At 37.5% G+C, this 24,008-nt stretch overlaps 1 protein-coding gene across 3 annotated transcripts in view; it reads right to left on the reverse strand.

Annotated features, from left to right (window-relative positions):
• Window positions 1-3,014: 3,014 nt before the first annotated feature.
• Window positions 3,015-24,008, reverse strand: part of SH3YL1 (SH3 and SYLF domain containing 1) — a 54,741-nt gene continuing 33,747 nt past the window's right edge. For all 3 annotated transcript variants that reach the window (XM_061357612.1, XM_061357610.1, XM_061357611.1), the window contains exon 10: window positions 3,015-3,598. In XM_061357612.1, the coding sequence (XP_061213596.1) occupies window positions 3,399-3,598 (200 nt within the window). In that variant the 3' untranslated portion in view covers window positions 3,015-3,398. The remainder of the gene's footprint in view (window positions 3,599-24,008) is intronic.

A 24,008-nucleotide genomic window follows, 5' to 3' on the forward strand; every position in this document is an offset into this window, starting at 1 on the left:
TTCTCTTTTACTGTGGAAAAAGAGAATTTACGTGATGAACAGTGAACAGCCTCACAAGGAAAAACTTGCATGCACTGAAAAAACTCAGATCAGTGGAGAAGATATGTCATCTTAACATGTCTGAGGCTCTAGGATTGCCTTCCTATAGGTGATAGAGGTTGCTTAGGAATGAATTCAAACTCTGGTTTGAAAATATGGGTGGGGGAAAACAGCTCAGGGAGACTACGGAAGAGGAAAACACTATCTTCTTCCCTTTATCTTTTTAAAATTTAAGCAATGAAAGCTATAGTAAATGGATAGAGATGGTAAGGCTTTAATCATCTTGTATTTACCTCAAAAAACCCCTTAGTCCTCTAAGCTATTATGAGGAATACTTTGAGCCCACTAGAAACCAAGCAAGACACAAACTCATGCTGAGGGTGAGAACATTTTCATTCGTTGTGTCCTTCAACTGTGACATTTAATCAAGCATCTGGGTTTCTGAAAGGATGAACAGAGAGCAGGGAAGATGCATTCAAATGCTTGAAGCAGACAAATAATTTGATATTTATAAAAGTTGGTTAAAACTTGTAAACTTGCCATCAATATGTATACATGTGTTAGTGAATATACACCAGCAGAAGAGTCTTGGTAACACATCTGTAACAATACTGGCCTGCCCATCCAGTGAGCCATCAGTAATTGTATGCTGAGGAAAATGCTTATATGCAAAATACTTAGACATACAAAGGAAAAAATATTTACAGGCATCACGAAATTCAAAATTTGAATTTTACAATATGGTAAGATTTCCTCCAAGAAAGAATTCCACTTTGACTACTTAGGGTGGTGAAACATTTAAGGTTAAGATGAATTATGATTAAGTTACCTGCTGATGTTGAACACAGAGCATACAGTCCTAACTATGACCCTTTGGTAATATAAAAAAAATAAAGCCTGTGAAGACTGACAGGAAATTGGGATGCCATATATATAGTCCCAAAATAAATATGTAAAGTACTTGTATTATATATAAATTACTACTGTCTGATTTACTGCACTTCAGCAATAAAACCAGTTGGTTTATATGCTGAAGGTAACTGCTTCTAAGAGTATGATGACGAATGTACCTGCTCAATGCCACAGCAGTACTTTGCCTGTAATCTCTGTTGCTTTCATTAAAGTATTTCCTTCAGGGAAGCCCATGGCTCTGTAACTCATTTTTTCTCTTCTAGTACAGATACCCACTGATTTGGTTCTACAGATATCTATCCTCCCAACTCCCCACCAAAACCCAGATGCCAGGCCATAGCTGGTCTACAAACACATATAATGCTTTGTGCTAGAGGCACCACCTTCTTCAGTATCTTCTCTTTCTTCTGGATCTGAGCAGGCAACCTACAGCAAAGGAACACATACATAGACTTTTTTCATGGAAAACCCTCTCTTATCAGAACACAAGTGTCTCTTGGGTGACTCTTTATCTCTAGGTTTTTGTTTCTACACCTGCTTTAGGGAACCTTCCTAAGTAACCTACTGGTATCTTACACATCTCTTAAATTTACTGAGTTGTGCAGACTGCCTTTTGGAATTAGCCTGAGCCCACTGATGTGGGTCAATCCAGCCTGTGTCATAGTCATGTAGGATCAGACAGTAGAGTTCTGTATTGGTTTAGGAAGGTTTGGTTTTGACAACCAATAGCTTTTTCTTGCATTAGGCTAATCCACTGAATCCTCTCTTTCCTACATTATATTTAAATGAAGAAAGGAATGTTCCAGGTATGAGATACACTTCCAATTCAGTATTTCCTCCTAAAAATGCAGTTTGGATTTAGTAATTAATCAACACTATCGTGCAAAATCTATAGACTATCATGAGTACTTAGATTAGCCAATCCTCATTTTCCCCCAAACTCAGCTAAGGCAATCCAAGAAACTGAATTTATATAAACAATAAAAAGATTTTACTGTGCAAGTTCACAAATACTGACAGTTTCATGGAAGAAGACACTTGAGATGAATTAGGAAGCTTTAACAGCCCTACACAAAGGCAAGTACACTGGCTGAAAAAGCAGGCAGCATTCTGGAAATGAGTAATGAGGTACTACGGCACAATTCAGCTACTGGATGCTTCAGCTTTTACTGCAACTAAAGTGCAGGAACATGGTATGATAAATGCAGGAGTGATTCTTCATGACTATGAGGCATATACAGCGTCTGGGACTATGATATTAATTCTGTTTGCTGAGTCTTCATATTGGACAATTTACTGTTTTCTTGCTTAATAAGCAATAGATGCAGCCTATGATAGGTAAACACAGAATTTGCTTCCTCACCTCAAATTGGCAGATGCTACAACAGTCCTACTAAAGGCATATATTAACACTTCCACTGCAGCTATGTAAGCCTATATAACTTTTTTCAGCTGGTTGGAAAATAACTTCTGAAAAAAATACCTGCAACAGTATGGATCTGTTTGATGGTGGCATCTGTCTGAAGACAGACCACATACATCTGTCCTGTCTGTGAGGAAAAGAATATGAAGGATTTTCATTGAAAGCTAGTAAATACATTTCACTATTCCTTCAGTCTCTTCTGTCTCATTGTTGAGTTTCTCAAAAACCTGTGGCCCAGTCTGAAAAAAATCCAGGAACTTTTGCCAGTGAGTGTAATGAAATGATTTCCTAATGATGCCTTCCTCTCTACGAGGCTAGAGCAAGTATAATTTTCTGGGAGGGACTATTCATGCATTTTGTTAAGCAAACTTGCAGAAGTGCTTCAACTCTTCAAAGATGAGGGCAACATAAACAAGCTATCAGAGAAGCTGAACTGCTTAACTCTTACAGAGTTGTCTAAAAAAAGGTCTTTGTATGCCTAACAAGGACAAATACTGGGAACAGGACGCACAGTAGTTACTAAGAAATACTGCAATGCTTAAAGTGATTTTTTAAAAACAAGTACAACGGTAATTTCTTCCACTATACCTGTGAATAAAAGATCTGTGTTTACTAAAAGTAACAAACTCCAACTCAGAGATGCTTTGAAGCAAAATTGAGACCATTTATTAGAGATCATAAATTATAATTTAATATATTAGTATTTACGTTTAGCTTGAAATTGTTCATAATTTTTCCCTCATGTGAAAAAAAATCCATATAGCAAGGCAGAATTGAAACAAGACACAAATTGGAATAGATTTATACAGCAACTTGCTAAAAACTAAACCTTTCTCATAAATGGATTATCAACTACTGTTTATTTAAGAAATAAAATTAGGGGAATGTTAAGGTCATTTGATGCATTTTAATTTTATGTTAGAACAGTCTTGATCAAGAATCTTATTTTAACAAGATCTGAAAAGTTAAAATATATTTTTCAGTGTAAATATACTACTGCTTCAACATTTTCTTCTATATGAACTTAGTTGTTACTTATGGCAACATAATTGGCTGGAAAGATGCCAGTTTGTCCTCCTACTCTACCTTCCCACCAATCAAACTGGGAATCTGTTTTGGTTGTGACCATGATTTTGTCTCCAGCTTTGAAAGTTAAGTCACCTGGCTGTTGTCCTTCGAATGAATAAAGTGCTGTCACTTCTACTGGCTTACTCCAAGAGTTACCTGAAATGACAGAAATGAAATAAAATTACTAAACTAAACATACAGTAAGTCCTTAAATACAATATTCTTAAATGACAGTAGAAAGCTGTGACAAAGACACCAAAATAATTTCTCTGAGCATATAAACCACTGGTGAAAAAACCCCTCCATTTCCACTACAAATGAATGGAATATGGATTCCATCCTATCATAGAATCACAAAATAGTTACGGTTGGAAAGGACCTTAAGATCATCAAGTTCCAAACCCCCTGCCATGGGCAGGGACACCTTGCTCTAAACCATATCACCCAAGGCCTCGTCCAGCCTGGCCTTGAACATTGACAGGGATGGAGCATTCACAACCTCCCTGGGCAACCTATTCCAGTGCCTCACTACCCTCACAGGAAAGAATTTCCTCCTTATATCCAATCTAAACTTCCCCTGTTTAAGTTTTAACCCATTACCCCTTGTCCTATCACTACAGTCCCTAATGAAGAGTCCATCCCCAGCATCCCTATAGGCCCCCTTCAGATACTGGAATGCTGCTATGAGGTCTCCACGCAGCCTTCTCTTCTCCAGGCTGAACAGCCCCAACTTTCTCAGCCTATCTTCATATGGGAGGTGCTCCAGTCCCCTGATCATTCTCATGGCCCTCCTCTGGACTCACAGTCTATTTAATAATGTAGTATTCTATGCAAAATAAAGACCAGCAATTTTTTCTATATCCTCATATGTCAGAGACAGTGGGAACAGAAGCAGTTGGTTGAAGAAAGCACGAGTACTTTCTGAAAGACTGCTGAAAAGAAACAGTTTTGGATTTTAGTTCTGGTATGTGTTCTCTGTGACATTTTCTCCACAGAATCTGCAAAACTTAAAACAGGGATTTGTTTTTTTAATCAATACTCAGGATAGAAGATGGCAAAATACAACATCCATAGCACTTCCCTTCTCTTTCCAGGGGTTTGCAGCATCTAGATTCTGGTATACCTTGAATGTTAAACAAAACACACAAAAGATGCTAGCAGAAAGAACTGAGTATGGTTTGATGCACGGGAAGTGACTTGGCTTGCACTGTGGTGTTTTAGACCATGTATACATGTGGCTTTTATTCTCTTCTGACCAGTCTCTTACATAACTCTTCCAGTCCTGGTTGGAGTTTGGAGCTGAGGTTGGAATCATGCCATGAGTTTTCTAATCTAGCTTTAAAGGGATCTAAATTCTTGGATACCATCATCCAGCCTCTATTCCTGCTGACACATTTTAGCCAGTATCTCAATGTTTATCACTATTGAACTTTTAATCTAACTGAATATCTTTAATTTGCTAATAATTGTTTTTGCTATCAAATCCTTCAACTGTCTGAATTATAAGAGGTAGCTGTGTCTGTTTAATGTTGGTGCAGAAAGCAGTTACATCTCTTGTATGAATGCATCTAAAAGTGAGAAATGGAAGGTGCAATGGAAGTGTAGTTAAGAGGAAATAATAAAGACGTTCAGACAGTCAAGTGGAGAGATTCCCGATGTATGGATCATATGGACATGATGGCTGCACAAACGCTGAAGATTAAAGGCTTCTAGCATGACTTGCACCTGCTTGCTGCCAAAACTGTGCTGCAAGAGAGGAAACCCAGGCTCTTTTTTAGTCTTTATGATGCAAGTACAGAGCTAGAAAGGATGGTGAGAGAAGCACTGATACAACTTCTATTTTGTTTCGAAGTCTGTTGTCAACAACTGATACCCACAGAACTTTTCTTCTAGTTGCTTTTAGCACTTCGAAAGAAAGAGGAAAAGTCCTTTCCCCCAGGCCTCACAAATATAAACTGTAGCCAAAACAGGACAGGCAGAGAAGAATAATGGACTATAAATACATGCATGAACACCATAGATTCCCCCCCTCCAGCATCTGTCAATTTATATATTAATTCCATAGGCCAGTTCTTTGCCTTCATAATCTGCATTTGTAGCAATCAAAGATTTATGCAAAATTATATGGTTGTGTGCTGGGAGAGTGCTGGTTGCAGAGAAGCCAAATCCTGTTTTCCTTGATTCCAGTCTCTCCCTCCTGGTATCTATCTTCATGATCTAAAGTCAGACACCAGTATTCCTTTTAATGTGAAAACAAAACCAGATGAGAATATGAATGTTTATCAGGTCCTTATCTTCAGCAGTTACTCCAACCAAAAGAACAACAACAACAACAACAACAACAAAAAGGCAGCAATACAGCTTTTCTAAATATCTTCTTTACTTTCACACTTGAAACACTGACGGGCTGAGTATTTAGCAATTTCATGATCTTCCTCCAAGAATTCAAGCACTTGATGCAGTCAGAATGATGTACTGTAGCTTCATGCAAAGTACAGTTTGAGGCTAGGTATTCTGATTGAAAAAATCACAACAAAAACCAGGAATGTAAAACACATTTTGACTTTTTACTCCTAGTCTTAAGGCATGAAAACCACTATGACTTAGTTCCATATAAAAAAAGAAGAGGGGGTGTGTTTTATCCCTGTGCCATATTCAGGCAGCACACATGGGTAAAACTGCATTCGGTAAGTTACAATTAAGGCTCCAAGTTCTTATACTTTTGAGTTCTTAATCATATGTTTCCATCACCTAAGCACTCAAATAGATAATCACCTAAGAATTAGAGTTATTATATATTTATAACTGCCCAAAATATATTAACATTCTTGGAAAAATTAGATAATTGTCAGCACAAGAGACTGAAAGTGCTGAAAGTGCTGGTGAGAGCTTCATTTCATTACATTCAATACAGCAGTCACCACCATGTTAATATGCTGGACTTTTGGCAATGGCAGAAAGTAGTAGTCTCCTCATCCATGCCTGAACTTGCTTTAATAGCAAGACTATACCTCCTCTCACACAAGCTACTAAGTAAACTCACATTGGCTTGGTAAAAGTAAAGAGAAAAATGAAGGGAAACTAGACATAAGTTAAAGCATGAAAATGCAGAACAGAAAAGTGCATGCGACAGATTAAAGTGTCGGAGTGCATTCAATGCACCACAATATTACCTCCAATTATTATTTGCACTAAAAAGATTGGTTTATGCATTTCCCTTCCCACTTTCTGCCTCTGTGTAAACATACAGAAACTTCAAAGCACTACAGCTAATTATAAACATTGAGTTCTGTGTCCTTGCACCATTTGCTACTTTGCTACCATTTAAAAGCATTTTCCAATTTTATTCCTGTCAGCTATTTCATAACAATTCCTATTTAATTTTCCCTCGTATCTCTTTCCCATCCCATAGTTCATTTTATTTCTCACAGAGATTCTAATCTCTGTGCTTTACTTCTGTGTTTTTGTAGCATAAAACCAGATAAAATACATATTTATTGCCTTCTGATTGCAGTATCCCATGCCTCATATTTATGTGGATCATCCTGGCGTATAGGTATCTTAAATGACTGCACTGTTATAAAATCTACCCCATATATTATAAGGGGAAATTATTTCATGCTCCTGTTTCCCCAATTTTAGTTTTACATGAAAGGGTTTTAAATAAAATTGTTACAGTCAACATGAAGATTGCTGAATGCATATACTGAAACCACATTTGAAGCTCACACAAGATGGTGCTACAGTGCTATACACAGGATAAGATACTGAAATCATTGAGATTTATGAGTATGCACACTGAAATGAAAACAAATTACATTGTGGAAAATCATTAATTAATGGTATCTGAATAAACAGAGCTCACTTCTACAAACAGTGGTCAAAACAGAAATACAGAAATTTTGGCTGAAGATCAATTAGTGCAGCAGCCAGTATACATACTCAGTGCTCTAGCATACATGTGTACGGTGTATGCTTGATAACAAACTGCCCTGACCACAATATCCTTTCATTTTTATTCATCTTTACATACCATAATGATTTGAACCTTTTGCTAAGGACTACTGCTATAGACTTAATGGGGTATAAACTAGATAGAATTTACAGCCTCTTGGCTGTGCTGCAGTATCAGTCCCAGAATGACTGAAAGAGTGATAAAATTACCTTTAATTAGAGCACATTTAACACAGAACAAAAACATTCTCTAGAAAATTGCTATAGAACAGATACATGGGCTGCATTTCTAATAATTGGTTGAAGAGTGCCAGGAGCCTTTTTTTGACTTAGACCAATTGGCACAGACTGGCCGCATACCTACCAGTACACATTCACCATACAGGCGGGAGAGCCAGACTACCTACTGTTTCTACACTGGAGTAACTCCTAAATTACATCTGTGAATTATCTGGAAAAGTGCAAGGTGAGAATAATGCCAAATAATTTTCTAACACCACAACCACACAGGTAACAGTTCACAGGCCTGTGCCTTCACACTCTTTAATTTAGTAGTAGATGTAGCCATTAGTTTCACATTCTAATGTAAACCTACAAAATATTAATAAAACCATAGGGTCTTTCTAAGACTGTTTTCTAGAGAAGAACAGTCATTTTACACCATTTTAGGTTCAGCTTATTATGATTCCAAAAACTAAATCTGAGTTGGAAGACAGAATAGTATAGTTAAGCTGTGGGTCCCAAATTTAATTTTACTGGCATAAATGTACATATACCCTAGCCAATGAATGTCTGAACTTAAAGAGCTTGCAGAAGAATTATACAAAAACTGTAAAGTGCTGCTTTTAGTCACTGGCACAGCAAACTGAAACAAATTTCACGTGCTTGAGATTAATGGTGAGAATGCTAAACATCCACTTTGGAAAATTTCCTAATTATCAGCAATGAGAGAGTTAGCATTATTTTGTGGGTCATGTGTGCACCTATGTCATGGTTCAACCACAGCTGGCAACTAAGCACCACACAGCTTCTCACTCACTCCCCCCTGATGAGACAGGGAAGAAAGAAGGGTAAAAGTAAGAAAACTCATGGGCCAAGAGAAGAACAGTTTACTAGTAGAAATAATGATATAATGATAATAATTGTAATGAAAAAGAAAATAAGAAGAGAGAGAAACGAGCCCCAAGAAAAAACAAGTAATGTGAATGAAAGAATTGCTCACTGCCAACTGACTGATGCTCAGCCTGCTCCCAAGCAGCAGCCCCCTGGCCAACTTTCCACCTAGTTTATATGTTGGGCATGATGCCACATGGTATGGAATATCCCTTTGGCTAGTTAGGGTCAACTGTTCTGGCTGTGTCCCCTCCCAGCTTCTTGTGCAGCCCCAACCTGCTCACTGGCAGAGCATGAGAAGCTGTAAAGACCTTGACTTAATGTAAGCACTGCTCAGCAACAACTAAAACACTGTTGTCTTCTCAGCATTATTCTCATTCTAAATCCAAAACACAGTACTGTACAGCTACTAGGAAAAAACTCTATCCCAGCTGAAACCAGCACAATCCATATGATAGAAATGATAACTGTACTAACTCAAACTAGTACTTTTGGCTTTGCATTAATCTAAACCATATTAAACAGCTTGCACAAAAGGAGTCCTGGGACTCAACTGCCACTGCCAACAAGCCATCTGATCAAGGTGACTGATGAGTGGCAGGGTAATTCTGTTGTTGACTGTCCATATATTACATACTTTCTGCTAAATCTCTCTTTTGGCAAATGGGACTGGTTTCTTTTGAAGTTGAAAGGTCATAACATTGCTTCTATTGGGATGCAACATACCATATGGAAATGTGACTGTCTAGATAGATATATTTTTCCTTGGAACTGAATAGTCTATCATACCCATTTTTTTGTGCAACCTTTAGAATGCATGGCTAGTAGTTTTTGGTATTTAAAAAACAGTGTGGATGAGTAACACATTCTAAATACTAAATTGTACTTTCTCGGCATATTGTAAAGAAATGGAAGTGACTGGAACTGCAATACAAAAATGTTAAAAGTCAGATGAGTCTCCAGCATCAGAGATGACAGAAGTTGTACACTGCTGCCATAAAAGCTCCAAAAGTGTCAGCTTACAGAAAAGCTGCAATAGAATTCTCATTGGTTAAATGGAGACATAGAAAATCAAACAACCACATGAATCCTGTTTGTGCAGCAGAAGTAAGAGAAAACTGACAAACAGACCAAACCACAGAAAACAACTAATGAATCTAGGCAGACACAAACATCTATGCTTTTAAAAACAAAATTATCAAGTATCAAAAAGGTTTACTATCACTAATACACTGTTCAGAGACAATGAAAGCCTCAGTATTGCTTGTAGGTTTAGGATGAGAGCTGTAACTAGCAGGGAACAGGCAGAAATCTTAGTTTTTTACCTGTGATGGGACACTGGGTATTTATTTGGAAAGAATTAATACTGGGTTTATAATTAGAGTTCGGGAAAGGATTCAAGGCAGGCTAATGAACTAAGTTAATTACAGTATCCTGCAAATCTCCAAGAAAAAAATGATAGTTGGTGCAAGCAACAATGAAGAATTTATAGGAGATTTTAATTATTATCCTTAGCAAATGGTCTGTACAACACCACCTGCTAAGATACTATTGTGAATATAAATACTTGGATGACATGGTCTAGGGTGAGGCGTCCTTGCCTTTGGCGGGGGGTTTGGAACTAGATTATTTTAACATCTTTTCCAACCCAAACCATCCTATGATTCTATCAAATACATACATTGATTATACTAAACTGCCTGAAGGATATTTGTCCCAAATTATCATATTAAAAAAGAAGACTATTATCAGGCCCCAAATGGGCATGTTAAAGTGGAAGACAAATATCAGCTTGATTCAACACCTTTAAATGAACCAGCAACACGTCGTTGCAGCAAAGAAGATGAACAGTATCCTGAGCTGCATTAAGCGAGAGTCAGTGGAGGAATGTAAAGGATGGGCAAAGTGATAGAGCAGGAAATTAGCTTTGAAGCAACAACTGAATCTAAATGAAAATAAAGGAATATTGAATTTGCAAAGGTCAGATAGAAGGATGTTGTAACAATTGAATCATAACAAGACAAAACCCTGGACAAAAGTGGAGACAAAGAAAAGGCAGCATCTTTCAAATGGTATTGAAATGGTACAGAACAATCTATATGACTTATTGCTCAGAAAGTGAAATTCCAACTTGATCACATGTGCTCTGCAGTGATCAGGAACAGGCAGTTTGAGATTCTAATTGATCATTTTTAGCTTGAATTCATAATTAATTAACAAAAGAGTACTAGAGTAAGGGAGGAAGAGATAGATCTGGAACAAAGACAGTTATGAATTGCCTGCAGAAAATGTTATTTAGCAAATAAAAATGGACAAAGGACAGCTAGCTGGGAAATCTTAACATAAAAATAGAGGGCTGATAAGAATTTCTTCTCATTGAGACACTGGAAATATACATATATATAAAGGCAATTATAGACATAGGCCAGCAATGGAATTCAGGGAGCACAAGTATTACTGAAAAAAAACCAGAGGTGATAATCTATCTATTAGGGAAAGGGAGGATGGAATGTGATTTCTAATATGTGGTTATAAAGAAGTCACCAAAGATTTGGAAGTAACATTTACATCAGTGAATGGAGCAGAACCAAGGCCAACTGCCAGTCTGGCCCTGTCCATGCTATTACATTCCATGTCTCCAAATCAGAGTAGTTTCGTTCACATTGACTACTGGGGACAGTCTCTGGCACATCAAACTTCCAAAATACTAAGAACAGCCCACTACATTTCCTGGATCAAAATCACACTGGGAACTTGCTAGCAATTTAACGGAATAAATGATAACGTTTCAGTGCCAAAGCACATTCCCTGGCAATGTTTAATTTATCAGCATAGGCAGACCTGATGTCTTGAACCACATGCAAGAGAAACTATTTTAAAGAGGGTCCAGCATAGTACTGAGAAACTCCAAAACAACAACATAAAAGAAGGTTAGGTTAACAGGATTGTGATCAACTACGCGCTTTATAAGATGAAAGAGGATGAGATGCTAACACTGGAAAGAGATATCACTACATGAGATTGAAAGCTCAAAAGTTGAAAGGAGCAACAAGGTATGATGGAAACCTGTAACAGAGAGGTGATAAAACAATGAGAATCTCCTGAATCTGTGAAAACTCAAAAGTTTATAGAAGATATGAGTTGAAGATGAGTAGAACCATCATATCTGTATTAGCATACTCCTGAAAGATACCCGGTATGTACTGCTAAGAAAGGACAGGAACTGGCTAGGATCTAAAGAATGGTATAGTAACGTAAGACCTCCATGCGGTGAGACTGGGAGCATGTAACTAAATAAAGCACATTCTCTGAGATACAGGTTGGAGTCTGGTGTGTTGCCACACATTAAACCACCTTTTTGGCCTGTCCTCTTTTTGACCCCTCTATTCATTCAGAGAGGCTATTTCAGAGCTGTATTCCCCCTGTTGGCAAAACTGCTTTCTTTATGTCCAGCTTCAAGTAATGCACTACCAGTTTACATCTGTTTTGTTGTTTGTTGACATTGGCCTTTGGCTGAAAACTTGCTTTCTTGACAGTTACCTTTCTTATTTTTTTCATAGTCAAACCCCATTTTATTTTTTTAACCTACAGCTTAGACCTGGATTTTCGAGGAAATCTCTAATTATTACTACATGCTAATTTCCTGCAAGATGTTCAATTGTTTAACTTTATGGATCTCATGCCTTGTATCACTATTACATTTTGTAATTGCTTTTAACTAAGAGTTTTAAACAAGAATGAACACTAGTTTTAAATTCCAGGTATGTGAATTAACAGTGGTTTTCATCATAATAGTTCTTATGAATCACACTCAAATGACTTGGAACAAAGGACAGTTATGAAAAGACAAAAAAAGATACTCTAGGATGTAAAGAAATAAAGGTACAAAAGTACATAATTTTATGTTTATTACTAACTACATGCACACATCCAAGAAAAAAAAATATTACTTTTTTATCTCAGATTTTAGAAAGCAATCCAGATCATTAAAACTACATCAGAAAACAGGATTCTGTTATTGAAATAGAAAATATATGGCTTGCAATGTATGGACTACCAGTTTGAATATTTCCTCAAATTTAAAAACCTCTTGGATATGTAGCTCCTTAAAAAGGACTGGTTCATTTACCTGCTAGAATGTAAACCAAGAAAAAAAATATTTTAAGTTTTATATAATTATAAAAGAATTGTATCAGTGATGTTCTAAAATATTGAAAAAAAACCCTGCCTTAAAATATCCACTTTATGACCACATGCACTAATAAAAACACAACAGATACAACATCTTATTTCATGTGACTTTTGGAAAATAGCCACCTTGGAGATTAAGATTTCAACAGGCATAGTTCAGTGGATCTTCATAATGTTTTATGGATGGGAGAAATTTAATGCAACTAATAATCCATGCTTTGATGATACCTGAATTCCAACGCTTTACTATTCTTAAGTATTTTCTAACAAATATTGTTTAGGTAATGTGAAATTTGGCTCAAAACTGGGGCTCAGACCCACAAAGGTGATGCTGACTTCCTGTTCACAACTAGGTTGCACAGAAGTTAAGTCAGATTACTGAATTACCTAGGTTACAATGTCATGATAAGCAGAAAAAAATAATACCTGATAAGGTTAGATTCTCTTATTAGGCGATACCAGTTCCCAGGCTTTATCATTCACCATTCCTATCGATAGGCCTAAACCAGCAGCATTTCTGGAAAGTGACAAGTGGTCCGTGTTTAAAGACTTAAGATGGAAGTGAAGTAAGGTAATTCAGAGAAAGAATGAAAGGAAGTGCTATATGAGTGCCCTGGGTTCAGCAGTAGCAGTCATTTTTCTCCTTCTTAGTAGCTGGTGCAGTGCTGTGGTTTTGACTTTCAGCCTGCAAAAAGCGCTGATAACACCAGTGTTTTTAGTTGTTGCTAGGTAATGTTTACTCTGACCAAGGACTTTCTGAGCCTCATGCTCTGCCAGGGAGGAGGGGAAGCCGGGAGGAAGCAGACACCTGACCCAAACTAGCCAAAGAGGTATTCCATACCACAGCACGTCATGGCCAGTATACAAACTGGGGGCAGTTACCCGGAAGGGTTAGATCACTGCTTGGGTCAGGCTGGGTATCGGTTGGCAGATGGTGAGCGGTTGTATTCTCTTCCCTTGTTATTTCCCTTACGATTATTATTACTGGTGGTAGCAGCAGTGATTTATGTTATACCTTAGTTACTGGGCTGTTCTTATCTCAACCAGTTGGAGTTACATTCTTTCGATTCTCCTCCCCATCCCTCCGGGAGCGGGGGAAGAAAGGGCAGGGGAGGAGTGAGTTAGCGGCTGTGTGGTTCTGGGTTGCCGGCTGGGCTTAAACCACGACAATGAGGAAGTGCTATAACAGAAAAATTGGGCTGCAAACTAGAAGATGTCATAGGTTTCTTCTCGAGAGAAGATGAAACATCAGCCAGGGGAGTGGAGAAAACTAAAGCAGCAGTATACTGTAGCATGCTACAGAATGGGACTCTCTGAAGAAATTACCTTTTCAAGACCTGCATAACAACCAAATATTACCTGTGCTAAAATACCAAGAAAGAAAGTCTACAGGCAGCTCCCATTCAGAAAGAAAAATAGTAGCCCAACTGTATCTTAAATACTAGAAGTCATTAAAATAATTTCAGTTCCTGAGTAATACCAGTATACAGATAAGTTCTTTTTCAACCTAATGTACTTTATTTTCCATATTCTTGGATAACACCTTGAGCCTTTAATCTAAAAAGAAAGGGTTTTATCCTAGCTTTTAGAGCAGAACAGACATATACCTACTTAGAAATTTCATTTTAATTGTTTCTGGACAAATTAAAAAGTGTTTGTTCAACCTTAAAAATGAAATCTCAAATGTCCTATCCACATTAAACTACTAATTTCCGTAATGGCTTTTACTTTGTTTGTTATATGTAGATTCACTTCAAATAACCCTCAGCATACACAACAACATCAGATCTCACTGAACAGATGTTTGGAAAGGCCTAAATATCCACAGTAGATTTGACATTTTATAGCTACAGGTACTAATCTGCTATAATCAGATATAAACATAAATCTTTCTGTACAGGTACCTGAAGCATGTCATATGCCACCACTGATTCAATTAATCTCCAGTAATGCTCATCTGATCAAAGGTCAGGAGACATGATACTCAGCAAATCATGATCAGAACAAATAATTTCTTGCCTTAGCTGTTGCTCTGCCACTAAGTATAGCTTGCTTTGGGTAAGTAAACAAAACCTCTTGTCTTTCTCTACTTTGTGAAAAAAACCCAAACAAAACGCTCAACAAAACCAACTCCTTAAGATTCTCAAAGTATTTAAAGTTAACACTGAAATTCCAAAATGATTCTGGAAAAATTACGTTCTACATTAACAAAGAAATGGCATCTGGAAAAAACTGTTAAAGCCAGTACAAAGCAAAGTTAGCCATAGCTGTTCCATGCAAGGAATGTCACCCTTAATTTTGCTCCAGAGCCTCAACAGATTCATCATTAGCTGCAAATCTGTTACGCACAGAACAGAACAGGTCCTACACCTGGGTCGGGGCAATCCCAGACACAGCTACAGGCTGGGCAGAGAAGAGATTCAGAGCAGCCCTGTGGAGAAGGACTTGGGGGTGCTGGTCGATGAGAAAATGAACATGAGCCAGCAGTGTGCGCTTGCAGCCCAGAAAGCCAACCGTATCCTGGGCTGCATCAAAAGGAGTGTGACCAGCAGGGCAAAGGAGGTGATCCTGCCCTTTTATTCTGCTCTCGTGAGACCTCACTTGTAGTATTGTGCGCAGTTCTGGTGTCCTCAACATAAAAGGGACATGGATCTGTTGGAACAAGTCCAGAGGAGGGCCATGAGAATGATCAGGGGACCGGAGCACCTCCCATATGAAGATATGTTGGGACTGTTCAGCCTGGAAAAGAGAAGGCTGCGTGGAGACCTCATAGCAGCCTTCCAGTATCTGAAGGGGGCATATAGGGATGCTGGGGATGGACTCTTCATTAGGGACTGTAGTGATAGGACAAGGGGTAATGGGTTAAAACTTAAACAGGGGAAGTTTAGATTGGATATAAGGAGGAAATTCTTTCCTGTTAGGGTGGTGAGGCACTGGAATAGGTTGCCCAAGGAGGTTGTGAATGCTCCATCCCTGGCAGTGTTCAAGTCCAGGTTGGACGAGGCCTTGGGCGATATGGTTTAGAGCGAGGTGTCCCTGCCCATGGCAGGGGGGTTGGAACTTGATGATCTTAAGGTCCTTTCCAACCCTAACCGTTCTATGATTCTATTATACACATTTCTACAAAAGACTCACAAAAATGACAAAAAGGATCAAGTATTTTTTATTTCTTTCACATGAGCTAGAAATGGGCAATTTAAAAGCAGCTTCCAGGTCATCAATTTGTGTCACTAACTGAACAGTCTCAATGAAACCTGTGGTTTCATTGGTGGTTGAAACGGACTTTACTATATTTAACGTTTAAGTTACTGTGCAAATTAAGCTCATTCAGTATGAAACATATTTCACTGTTTTTGAGTTTCTGGCCTAGTAGGGAACATGCTGGCTCATCATCTTCATCTGCTGATGGAATGCTTTCTATCTTTGTTGCAGCACAGTCAGCTTTTGCATTAAAGAAGTGCCTTTTCTGTTAAGCATCTGTGGATGTGTTTGATATTCAGGGTATAACACCCCCCCACCCCCCCCCTCCAGCTTGCAAGAGTCAATTCCATAATAGTATTTCTGCTGACTACTTTTTGGATTTTTCTGCCTTTTCAAAAAGCATTTAAATTTTCATTCAAACTGAAATGGTCAAATAAACTATATCAATATCAAGGGCTTTATGATATTCAAGATTACATTAATGCAAATAATGCCTGTGTTGAAATCATATTGCAAAAGCTGAAATGCAATGCTAAGTATAACCTTCATATTTTGAAATGAAGTAAGCACTGTTTTTATTCAGGTCAAACTGACAATATAGGAATGATTTGTGGATCTTTAATTACATTGACAAGTTTCTCCATGTTTCCTCTACATATACTGAGTTAACATCACAACTTGAATACACTGTCTCTGTATTTAGCTTCTCAAATCTCTGTACTATTAGATTCAAAATTCTGATAATTAGTTACTTGCACATGATTCTTGATGTAAGTCTTAGCTTTTACCTGTCTGGGAAAGAAAAAAGAAGCCAAACCCAAAAAACCTCATAACTAAAGAACTCTCCAAAAGCCTAAAGAAGTCCCAAACCAAAAGGAGTAAACTCAAATTAATTCTATATAGTTTCTGCCAGTTTCTTAGGGTAATACCAATCTAAAATTGTTTTCAGCCTTGCATGGAAAAAAACTTCTTTGCATTGGTTAGAAAAAATAGTTTAAAATAGCAAAGTTGTATGAGACAAAGAGGCATTTCATATAGAAATATAAAAAATAATATCATTGTACAAGGCCTCATTTGAAGCGCTGTTGACAACCCCCATTACCAATGTCTAAAACTGGACAGGGAACAGGATGACCAGGAACAGAAAACCTGTTTTCAAGGGGAAATGAAAATGAGCCTCACAGAATAAAACTCAGACGAAAGAGGCTACTACTACCAGCTAAAGAAACAAGACAGAAAAGTATTTTAGCGAAAGAGCATGAAACAAAAAAGATTTAATCTTGCTAAGAATAAATTTAAATGAAAAGCATAAAGACATAGAATCATAGAATAGTTAGGGTTGGAAAGGACCTTAAGATCATGTCAAGTCATTCAAAATTAAAGATTCAGAAACTGCTTTCTGTGAACAAAAAAAAAAAAGCAAAGAAAAAGAAAAGCTGGAATCTCATCCCTATTCTAAGTTAATTTATGTGAATGAACACCTGCAATATATAGAAAAATTCTGTTAATGTTAGTTGGCTTAAAGGGCTCAGGGGCTGTTGAAAGCTATGCTAGAATTTACTCTTGCCACAATTACTTATTCTCATTGCTGTTACATTACTCTACTGTAGGTACAGCTATCATTAACTCTACCTATACCATAGTCTCCATCAGCTTCTAAATTCAAAAGGTATTCAACAGATGTTTCCTTCCTCTACCAAATGGTGACACAAGCAATTGTACTTCCACTTACAGTATCCCATGGCACAATCCTGTATCATCTGACTACAGTGTAAACTTGTAGGAGAAAGGCAGACACCCCTACTTCATCACAGAATAATTTCTGTAAACTGAGGCTAGAAACAGCACATATCCATGAATTGATGCCTAAACTGATTACTGCAAATGTTGCAACTTAAAGCATTCACCCTCATGAGGATGAAGCATCTCGGACTGCCACCATCACCTAACGTGTTCACACTATGATTGCCAGGCTAGCCCTGCCAGCCTTCGCTGAATACTCACTGCATCAGTCTGGCCAAAAAAGTACACAGCTATGACAAAGTTCATGAAATGAAACAGCAAACAGTTCTGAAGCTTTCAGTTAAAATTAAAAATGGTATCGGCAGTTGTCCTGGGTTCAGCTGCAGCAGTCACTTTTCTCCTTCTTAGTAGCTGGTGCAGTGCTGTGGTTTTGACTGTCAGTCTGTGAAAAGCGCTGGTAACACCAGTGTTTTTAGTTGTTGCTCAGTGATGTCTACTCTGACCAAGGACTTCGTGAGTCTCATGCTCTGCCTGGGGGAGGGGAAGCTGGGAGGAAGCAGACCCAGGACACCTGACCCAAACTAGCCAAAGAGGTATTCCATACCACAGCACATCATGCCTGGTATATAAACTGGGGGCGGTTAACTGGAAGGGCTAGATCATTGCTCGGGTCGGGCTGGGTATCAGTTGGCAGGTGGTGAGCAGTTGTATTCTCTTCCCTTGTTATTTCCCTTGTCATTATTACTGTTGGTAGTAGCAGCAGTGGTTTGTGTTATACCTTAGTTACTGGGCTGTTCTTATCTCAACCCGTGGGAGTTATATTCTTTCAATTCTCCTTCCCAGACCTCTGGGAGTGGGGGGAGGGAGGAGAGTGGGTGAGCAGCTGCATGGTTCTGACAACAGTATTCTTCATACTTTTGTGAACATGATGCAATGCTACATATGCTTTAGGTCATGTGAAATATTGGATGCCTAGATGCTCCTTCAAAAGCAAAAGCTTATAGTAACTACATTTGTGGGGGAAAAAACCAAACCAAACCCCCCCAAAACAACCCATACAAGACAACAAAACCCAAACACAAAACAAACAAGCCAACCAAACAAAAAAAATCCAAACCAAAACCAAAAACCATCCCTTAGTTCAAATATGAGGAAATTCTAACTTGCAGGTGGGATTCAGCCACTAACTCAAATTAATCCAATGTGCAACAAACATGAAGGCAGATTTTGCCCCAACTCTACCTCCAAACTTCCTCTGCTGCCCCACACCCAGCTGTACCACTAATCCCAAATTCTTCCTCATCCTTCTATTGTACCTGACAAATAACAGAACTGGTGGAAGGACTAAGGAAGAGATGGTCTGAACTTTATGTCAAGCGACCAGTACATGAAATTGTGTACCACAGCAAGTTTTTCCCTTCTATTTTTCTTTACAGAAGAGTCTATTTTCTTATTTATTTTTTTTTCCTTTGACATCTTCCTTGCTAATAGCAAAGGGTCTGCTGAGAACACAAATACGAACCACTGAGAGTTAAGAGGGAAGACTGTTTCAAGCCTCCCAGTGTATGAACAAATTAAAATGCCTCACACTTCCTTTCCATTAGAGGTCACTTCCAGTTGGGTTTCTCAACGAAACAAGCAACTGGAAAACGACTATTTGAAGGTTGCCTAAGATGGTGATAAAATTGTTAATGAGAAAGTGAAACTCAACGGAATATAACCACAGAAGCCTCAATTAAATCCTTGCCAGATCTCCCCATGATCAGGTAAGAAACTCTTTAAACTGTAACTTTTTGTAAAAGTGAGAAGCATTATTACACCAGTTCTACAACAGTTATTTGTCACACTAATTTAAGTTTGTATTAGTGTTTGCCTTATTGATTTGTTTTTGCAATTTTTATTTATTTTCTTATTCAGAAACCTACATTATTTTTCTACAATATGTGAATGACCTTCTTGGTGCAATCAGCAATATCCAGCTGGCTGATCTGCACAATCTAACATTGAACTAGCACAGACAAAGTAGAGGCAGGACCTCCGGTCCCTCCATGACAGAGAACTCATCACTTTTTTGGGAATCATGGCACTTAATTTCACTGGTCATGGAAAAATATTTTTAAAGTGTTTTTTCAATCAGGGCAAAAACTAATGAACTCCCAATGAAAGGAAGGTAATATAAGAGTTTTCCCTTAGCACTTAGTATAAAGTAGATGTTCAGTATCCTTCCAGGAACTTATACACAGCATTTCCTTCCATCTCCTTCCTGCCTTTTAGCAGAGATAAGGGGACTATGTGGAAATCAAGATGTTCTCAAACATGCAGTTTTCAGATGCAGCGAAACTTCTTGTCCCTACTATCGTGATGGATCTGTAGGTATCACCTTACCATTACTGCAAAATTATCTCTGTTTCTTAAATCAGTGTTAGTTTTCATCTCAAGTCAATCAAGCACAGGGCATTTTGCCAGAGTCTGGATAGAAATCCTGTATATCTATCACTTCCTTGAGGTACCTGAAAATCCTGTTTGGCTTCTACAAGTATTAATGAAGCAGAAGCTCTCATACTCCCAAAGACTCTTCCAGATAAATAGATAGGAAAGCAATTTAAACTTGCCTTTGTCCTACTACTTGAATAATAAAGAAAATACTATCTAATGCAGGACACAACACTGAAACAACTTTTTAAGCATCTATTTCATAAATATGCCAAAACATTAAGCTGCCTGATTGACAAGGGCTTCAAAGAAAAGACTTTAACCCATACCATTTAACATTTATGTGTTCACATGAACCTTTTCATATTTTAACTGCTGTGAACCACACTTAAAAAATAAGTACAGATTGCACTGAGATTTTCCTGTGATTTAGCTCCAGTTACCTAATTTTTATTCCAAAATGCCAAGAAAAAAATACTGTTCCCTGTGCCAATATATCTGGTTCATATTTAGCACAACAGCTCTCTGCCCCTGCATGCTCACACCAGAAAGACAACAATTTCACCCTAGCATGTCTGACCTCAATCTCTCTGTCTTGTTGTATTTTGAGTTAGTTGATTAAATACAGTAATTTATTTGTTTCAGTATGACCAGTGAAGTCCTGCATGCTACGTATTTTCCTCTCAGCTTGCCACAACATAAGCCACAAGCAGCTTGATTATCTGACTTATTACATTCACGATAGTAATAGTATGAACCTAGTAAAAATGAATCAGGGATAAAAATAGTCTCAAAAATAATTTCCTGGGATTTCCTGGGTTCGGTTAGTATTAAGAAAGAGCTCATAATAGCAAGAAAATTAATACTGTGGGGGACCTCCAGATGGATGTTTTATTTTTCTAAATATAAACACATCACAAGCCTTGCCATGAAAAACAAATACAGACCCAAGCTTAGCTAAAACTCTTCAAACAAACAAACCAAAAAAACCCCAAACAAAATCCCACAAAGAAAAAAAATAAAAGGTATTTTTTTTTTACTTTTCTGGGAATTAACTTCTTCATGTTTACTAAATTACTAGACAGTGTCATGAAAGATTATGACAGATACATCATATATCTTACTTCGTAAAAATTTTCTACAGCAAATATCTATTAGTCACATTGAGATGTCTTAACTGATTTTACAGTTTATAATCTCCTAGACTTCCTCCTCAAATTATAGTACAGAAGGAACAGATTTCTGCACAGCTTGATGAGGGTTCTTGCTTACAATGTGAAATGGCTCAACTTGATCCTACAGCAAATCTCTGCCTTTCCTGGAAAAGGAAAAGTTCATGAACTGAATAATGAAGAGTGGCTTTTTATCAGTTCCACATACACAACATCTAAAGGAATACGCACCTATTTGATTTTATTATTTTATTCACTTTTCAGTTAATTGCTGAAATAATTATCTTTTATTCACCATAAAAAATGTCTACCCGACTCCAGGAATACACACAATGGGAGAACTTCCTTATCTACAAGGAGTAAGAGCTCAGAAATATGACACAAAAATATGGAAAATTCAACTGAAAGGCTTCCTTTATCAATGCTCCAACAGGAGAAGCAGATGTTTCTATTTATCTCCAAGTTATCATATATCCATTACTGAATAGACTTTTAAAGTGTACAGTCTAATGCCTATGAAAATGACTCAAGGCCAACATTTCTGAAATATCAGCCAGTGACAGAAATAAATCATATTTCCATGGATGACTTCATTTCCAGTTCAAAAACAAAATGCATTTTTTCCCTTATTGTGAACCATGGAGCCTTCCTTCATCCTTAAAACCAACAGATTTTGGATTCCTTCTCCCTTCCATGTCTATGCAGATAGCATGGTACAAAAACCATTTTTTAATCTCACTTAAGTAGAAGTTAAAAGCTTTGATTCATTTTACCTTCAAGTTGGCAAATGAATCTCCAGAATGATGATGCTATTTTAAATCATCTTGATTCAGAATATACAGAAAGAAGCAAGACCTACAATATTGTCAATATTCTAGAAAGACAGGCTTTCAGTATGTTTTCTGACAACAAAGGAAAAGCAAAACTTCAGGTATTACAACAAAGGAAAAGCAAAACTTCAGGTATTACAACAAAGGAAAAGCAAAACTTCAGGTTCAGGTTAAACTACTGGCTTGCAAACTGATGAGATACTTTTACTTCACTGTTGCAGTGTTTAGTTTGAATTACCATAAAAATGTGTAACTCAAAAGTCACTCAATCAAGCGGAGATTTAGGAACACTTATGTTTCTCTTATAGTTTAGTTGTCAGAATTTTTTTGTCAGTGGGTATTTCTAAATATGGAACTGCACAGCTGATATAAATAGCTGCATATCAGACTTCCAGTTAAGTTTGCATTGGTCTAAAATAGTACTAGTTTTGTTAAAACTAATTTGAGCTGCATATCCGAAAAACAAAGGGATTGCTTCAACACACATTATGTGCTTGCAACTTTAAAACAGGCTTGCTTTGCTTAGAGTGATGCTCTCTTCCAACAGCTCGAACTAAAAATCACATCTTTTCACTACACTGTTTTTAAATAAGCTCAGCAGTACACATGATTAGAGGTACTGATTAATGAAGAGACAGCTAGAATGCTGTCAACATTCCAGGTTATATTTTGTCTTTTCCCTGAATTTGATCAATATTATTCTACAGGATAACAGTTCTAAGAATAACAAGATCGTAAGTCAGATGGAAACTGAACTGCAGAACAAGCATGCACGTAAAATAAGAAACGGGAGATGCAGTTACAAGTAAAAATTATGCTTTTGCCCTCAGAGAGCTGCAAAACAGAACAACAGGCATCAAAAGCAGCATCTCTGAGAGGGTTTTAGTTAACAAAAAATGAGTTTACTGCAGCTTCATAATACCGCCTAATCAAAAGGGGTTTCTTCACTATGGGAGTGGAGAGTGGAGAGGCACTGTAACAGGTTGCCCAGAGAAGTTGTGGCTGCCCCATCCCTGGCACTGTTCAAGGTCAGGTTGGATGGGGTTTTGAGCAACCTGGTCTAGTGGAAGGTGACCCTGCCCATGGCAGGCAGGTTGGAACTGCATGATCTTAAAGTCCCTTCCAACACAAACTCTTCTATGAAACCCTGACATTGTCTCAACCATTTTAACATAAAGTAGTAGTATGTAAGAAGGTTAAAAAAAAAAAAAAAAAAAAAAGGTAAGGACTGGAGCTTTGTCCATATTCATTATGGCTTTTAGGAGCCCAAATCTTACTGAGCTTACATCTCAGAATTTGCTATTTGTAGCACTATTTAAAACTGGAGAGGAAAATTACTTATGACAAAGAGCTCATCAGTCTGTTTAGCAATCAAAAGAAAGATCAAGGAAGATCAAAAGGTGACTTGATTACAGCACAAGTGTCTCAAAGGGAACAAGAGGGGAACAAAGAAAACCCTGGGCAGGAAAGTACTCTATAATATAGTGAAGAAAGCCACAACAAACAGCATTGTCTAAAAGATGCAGACAAATTAATATGGGAAGGCATGAATTTTCAATAATAAGGTTGGCAAATCACTCAAACTATCACTGAAGGAAGGAGGGAAACCAGTAACATTTCTCATTTGCCTCTGTGTCTTCATCAGTAGGCTTGATATAGCACCTCTTTCAGCATATAAGAATACAAGTATATGCCTAATGAGGCGGTAACATCTGTTAATATTTTCATGTTTTTTTCAAAGTAGAATATTTCTGCTAAAAAATTAGGTCTTTTTTTGTTAAAGTTTTACTGTAATCATGCTTGGGTGTGATGACTTTACGCACAATAATAATCTTAAGAGTTCAGTGTCTGCAGATAAATAATTTATTCAGTTCAAAAATCAAAATCAGAGGGCACACATTCTCCCCAAGATAAAATGAATTTTAAAAC

The sequence above is a fragment of the Neopsephotus bourkii genome, unplaced genomic scaffold (assembly GCF_033783945.1).
Source record: "Neopsephotus bourkii isolate Nb327-2 ecotype Australia unplaced genomic scaffold, CSIRO-AGI_Nbou_v1 NB_908, whole genome shotgun sequence".
Taxonomy (NCBI): Eukaryota; Metazoa; Chordata; class Aves; order Psittaciformes; family Psittacidae; genus Neopsephotus; species Neopsephotus bourkii.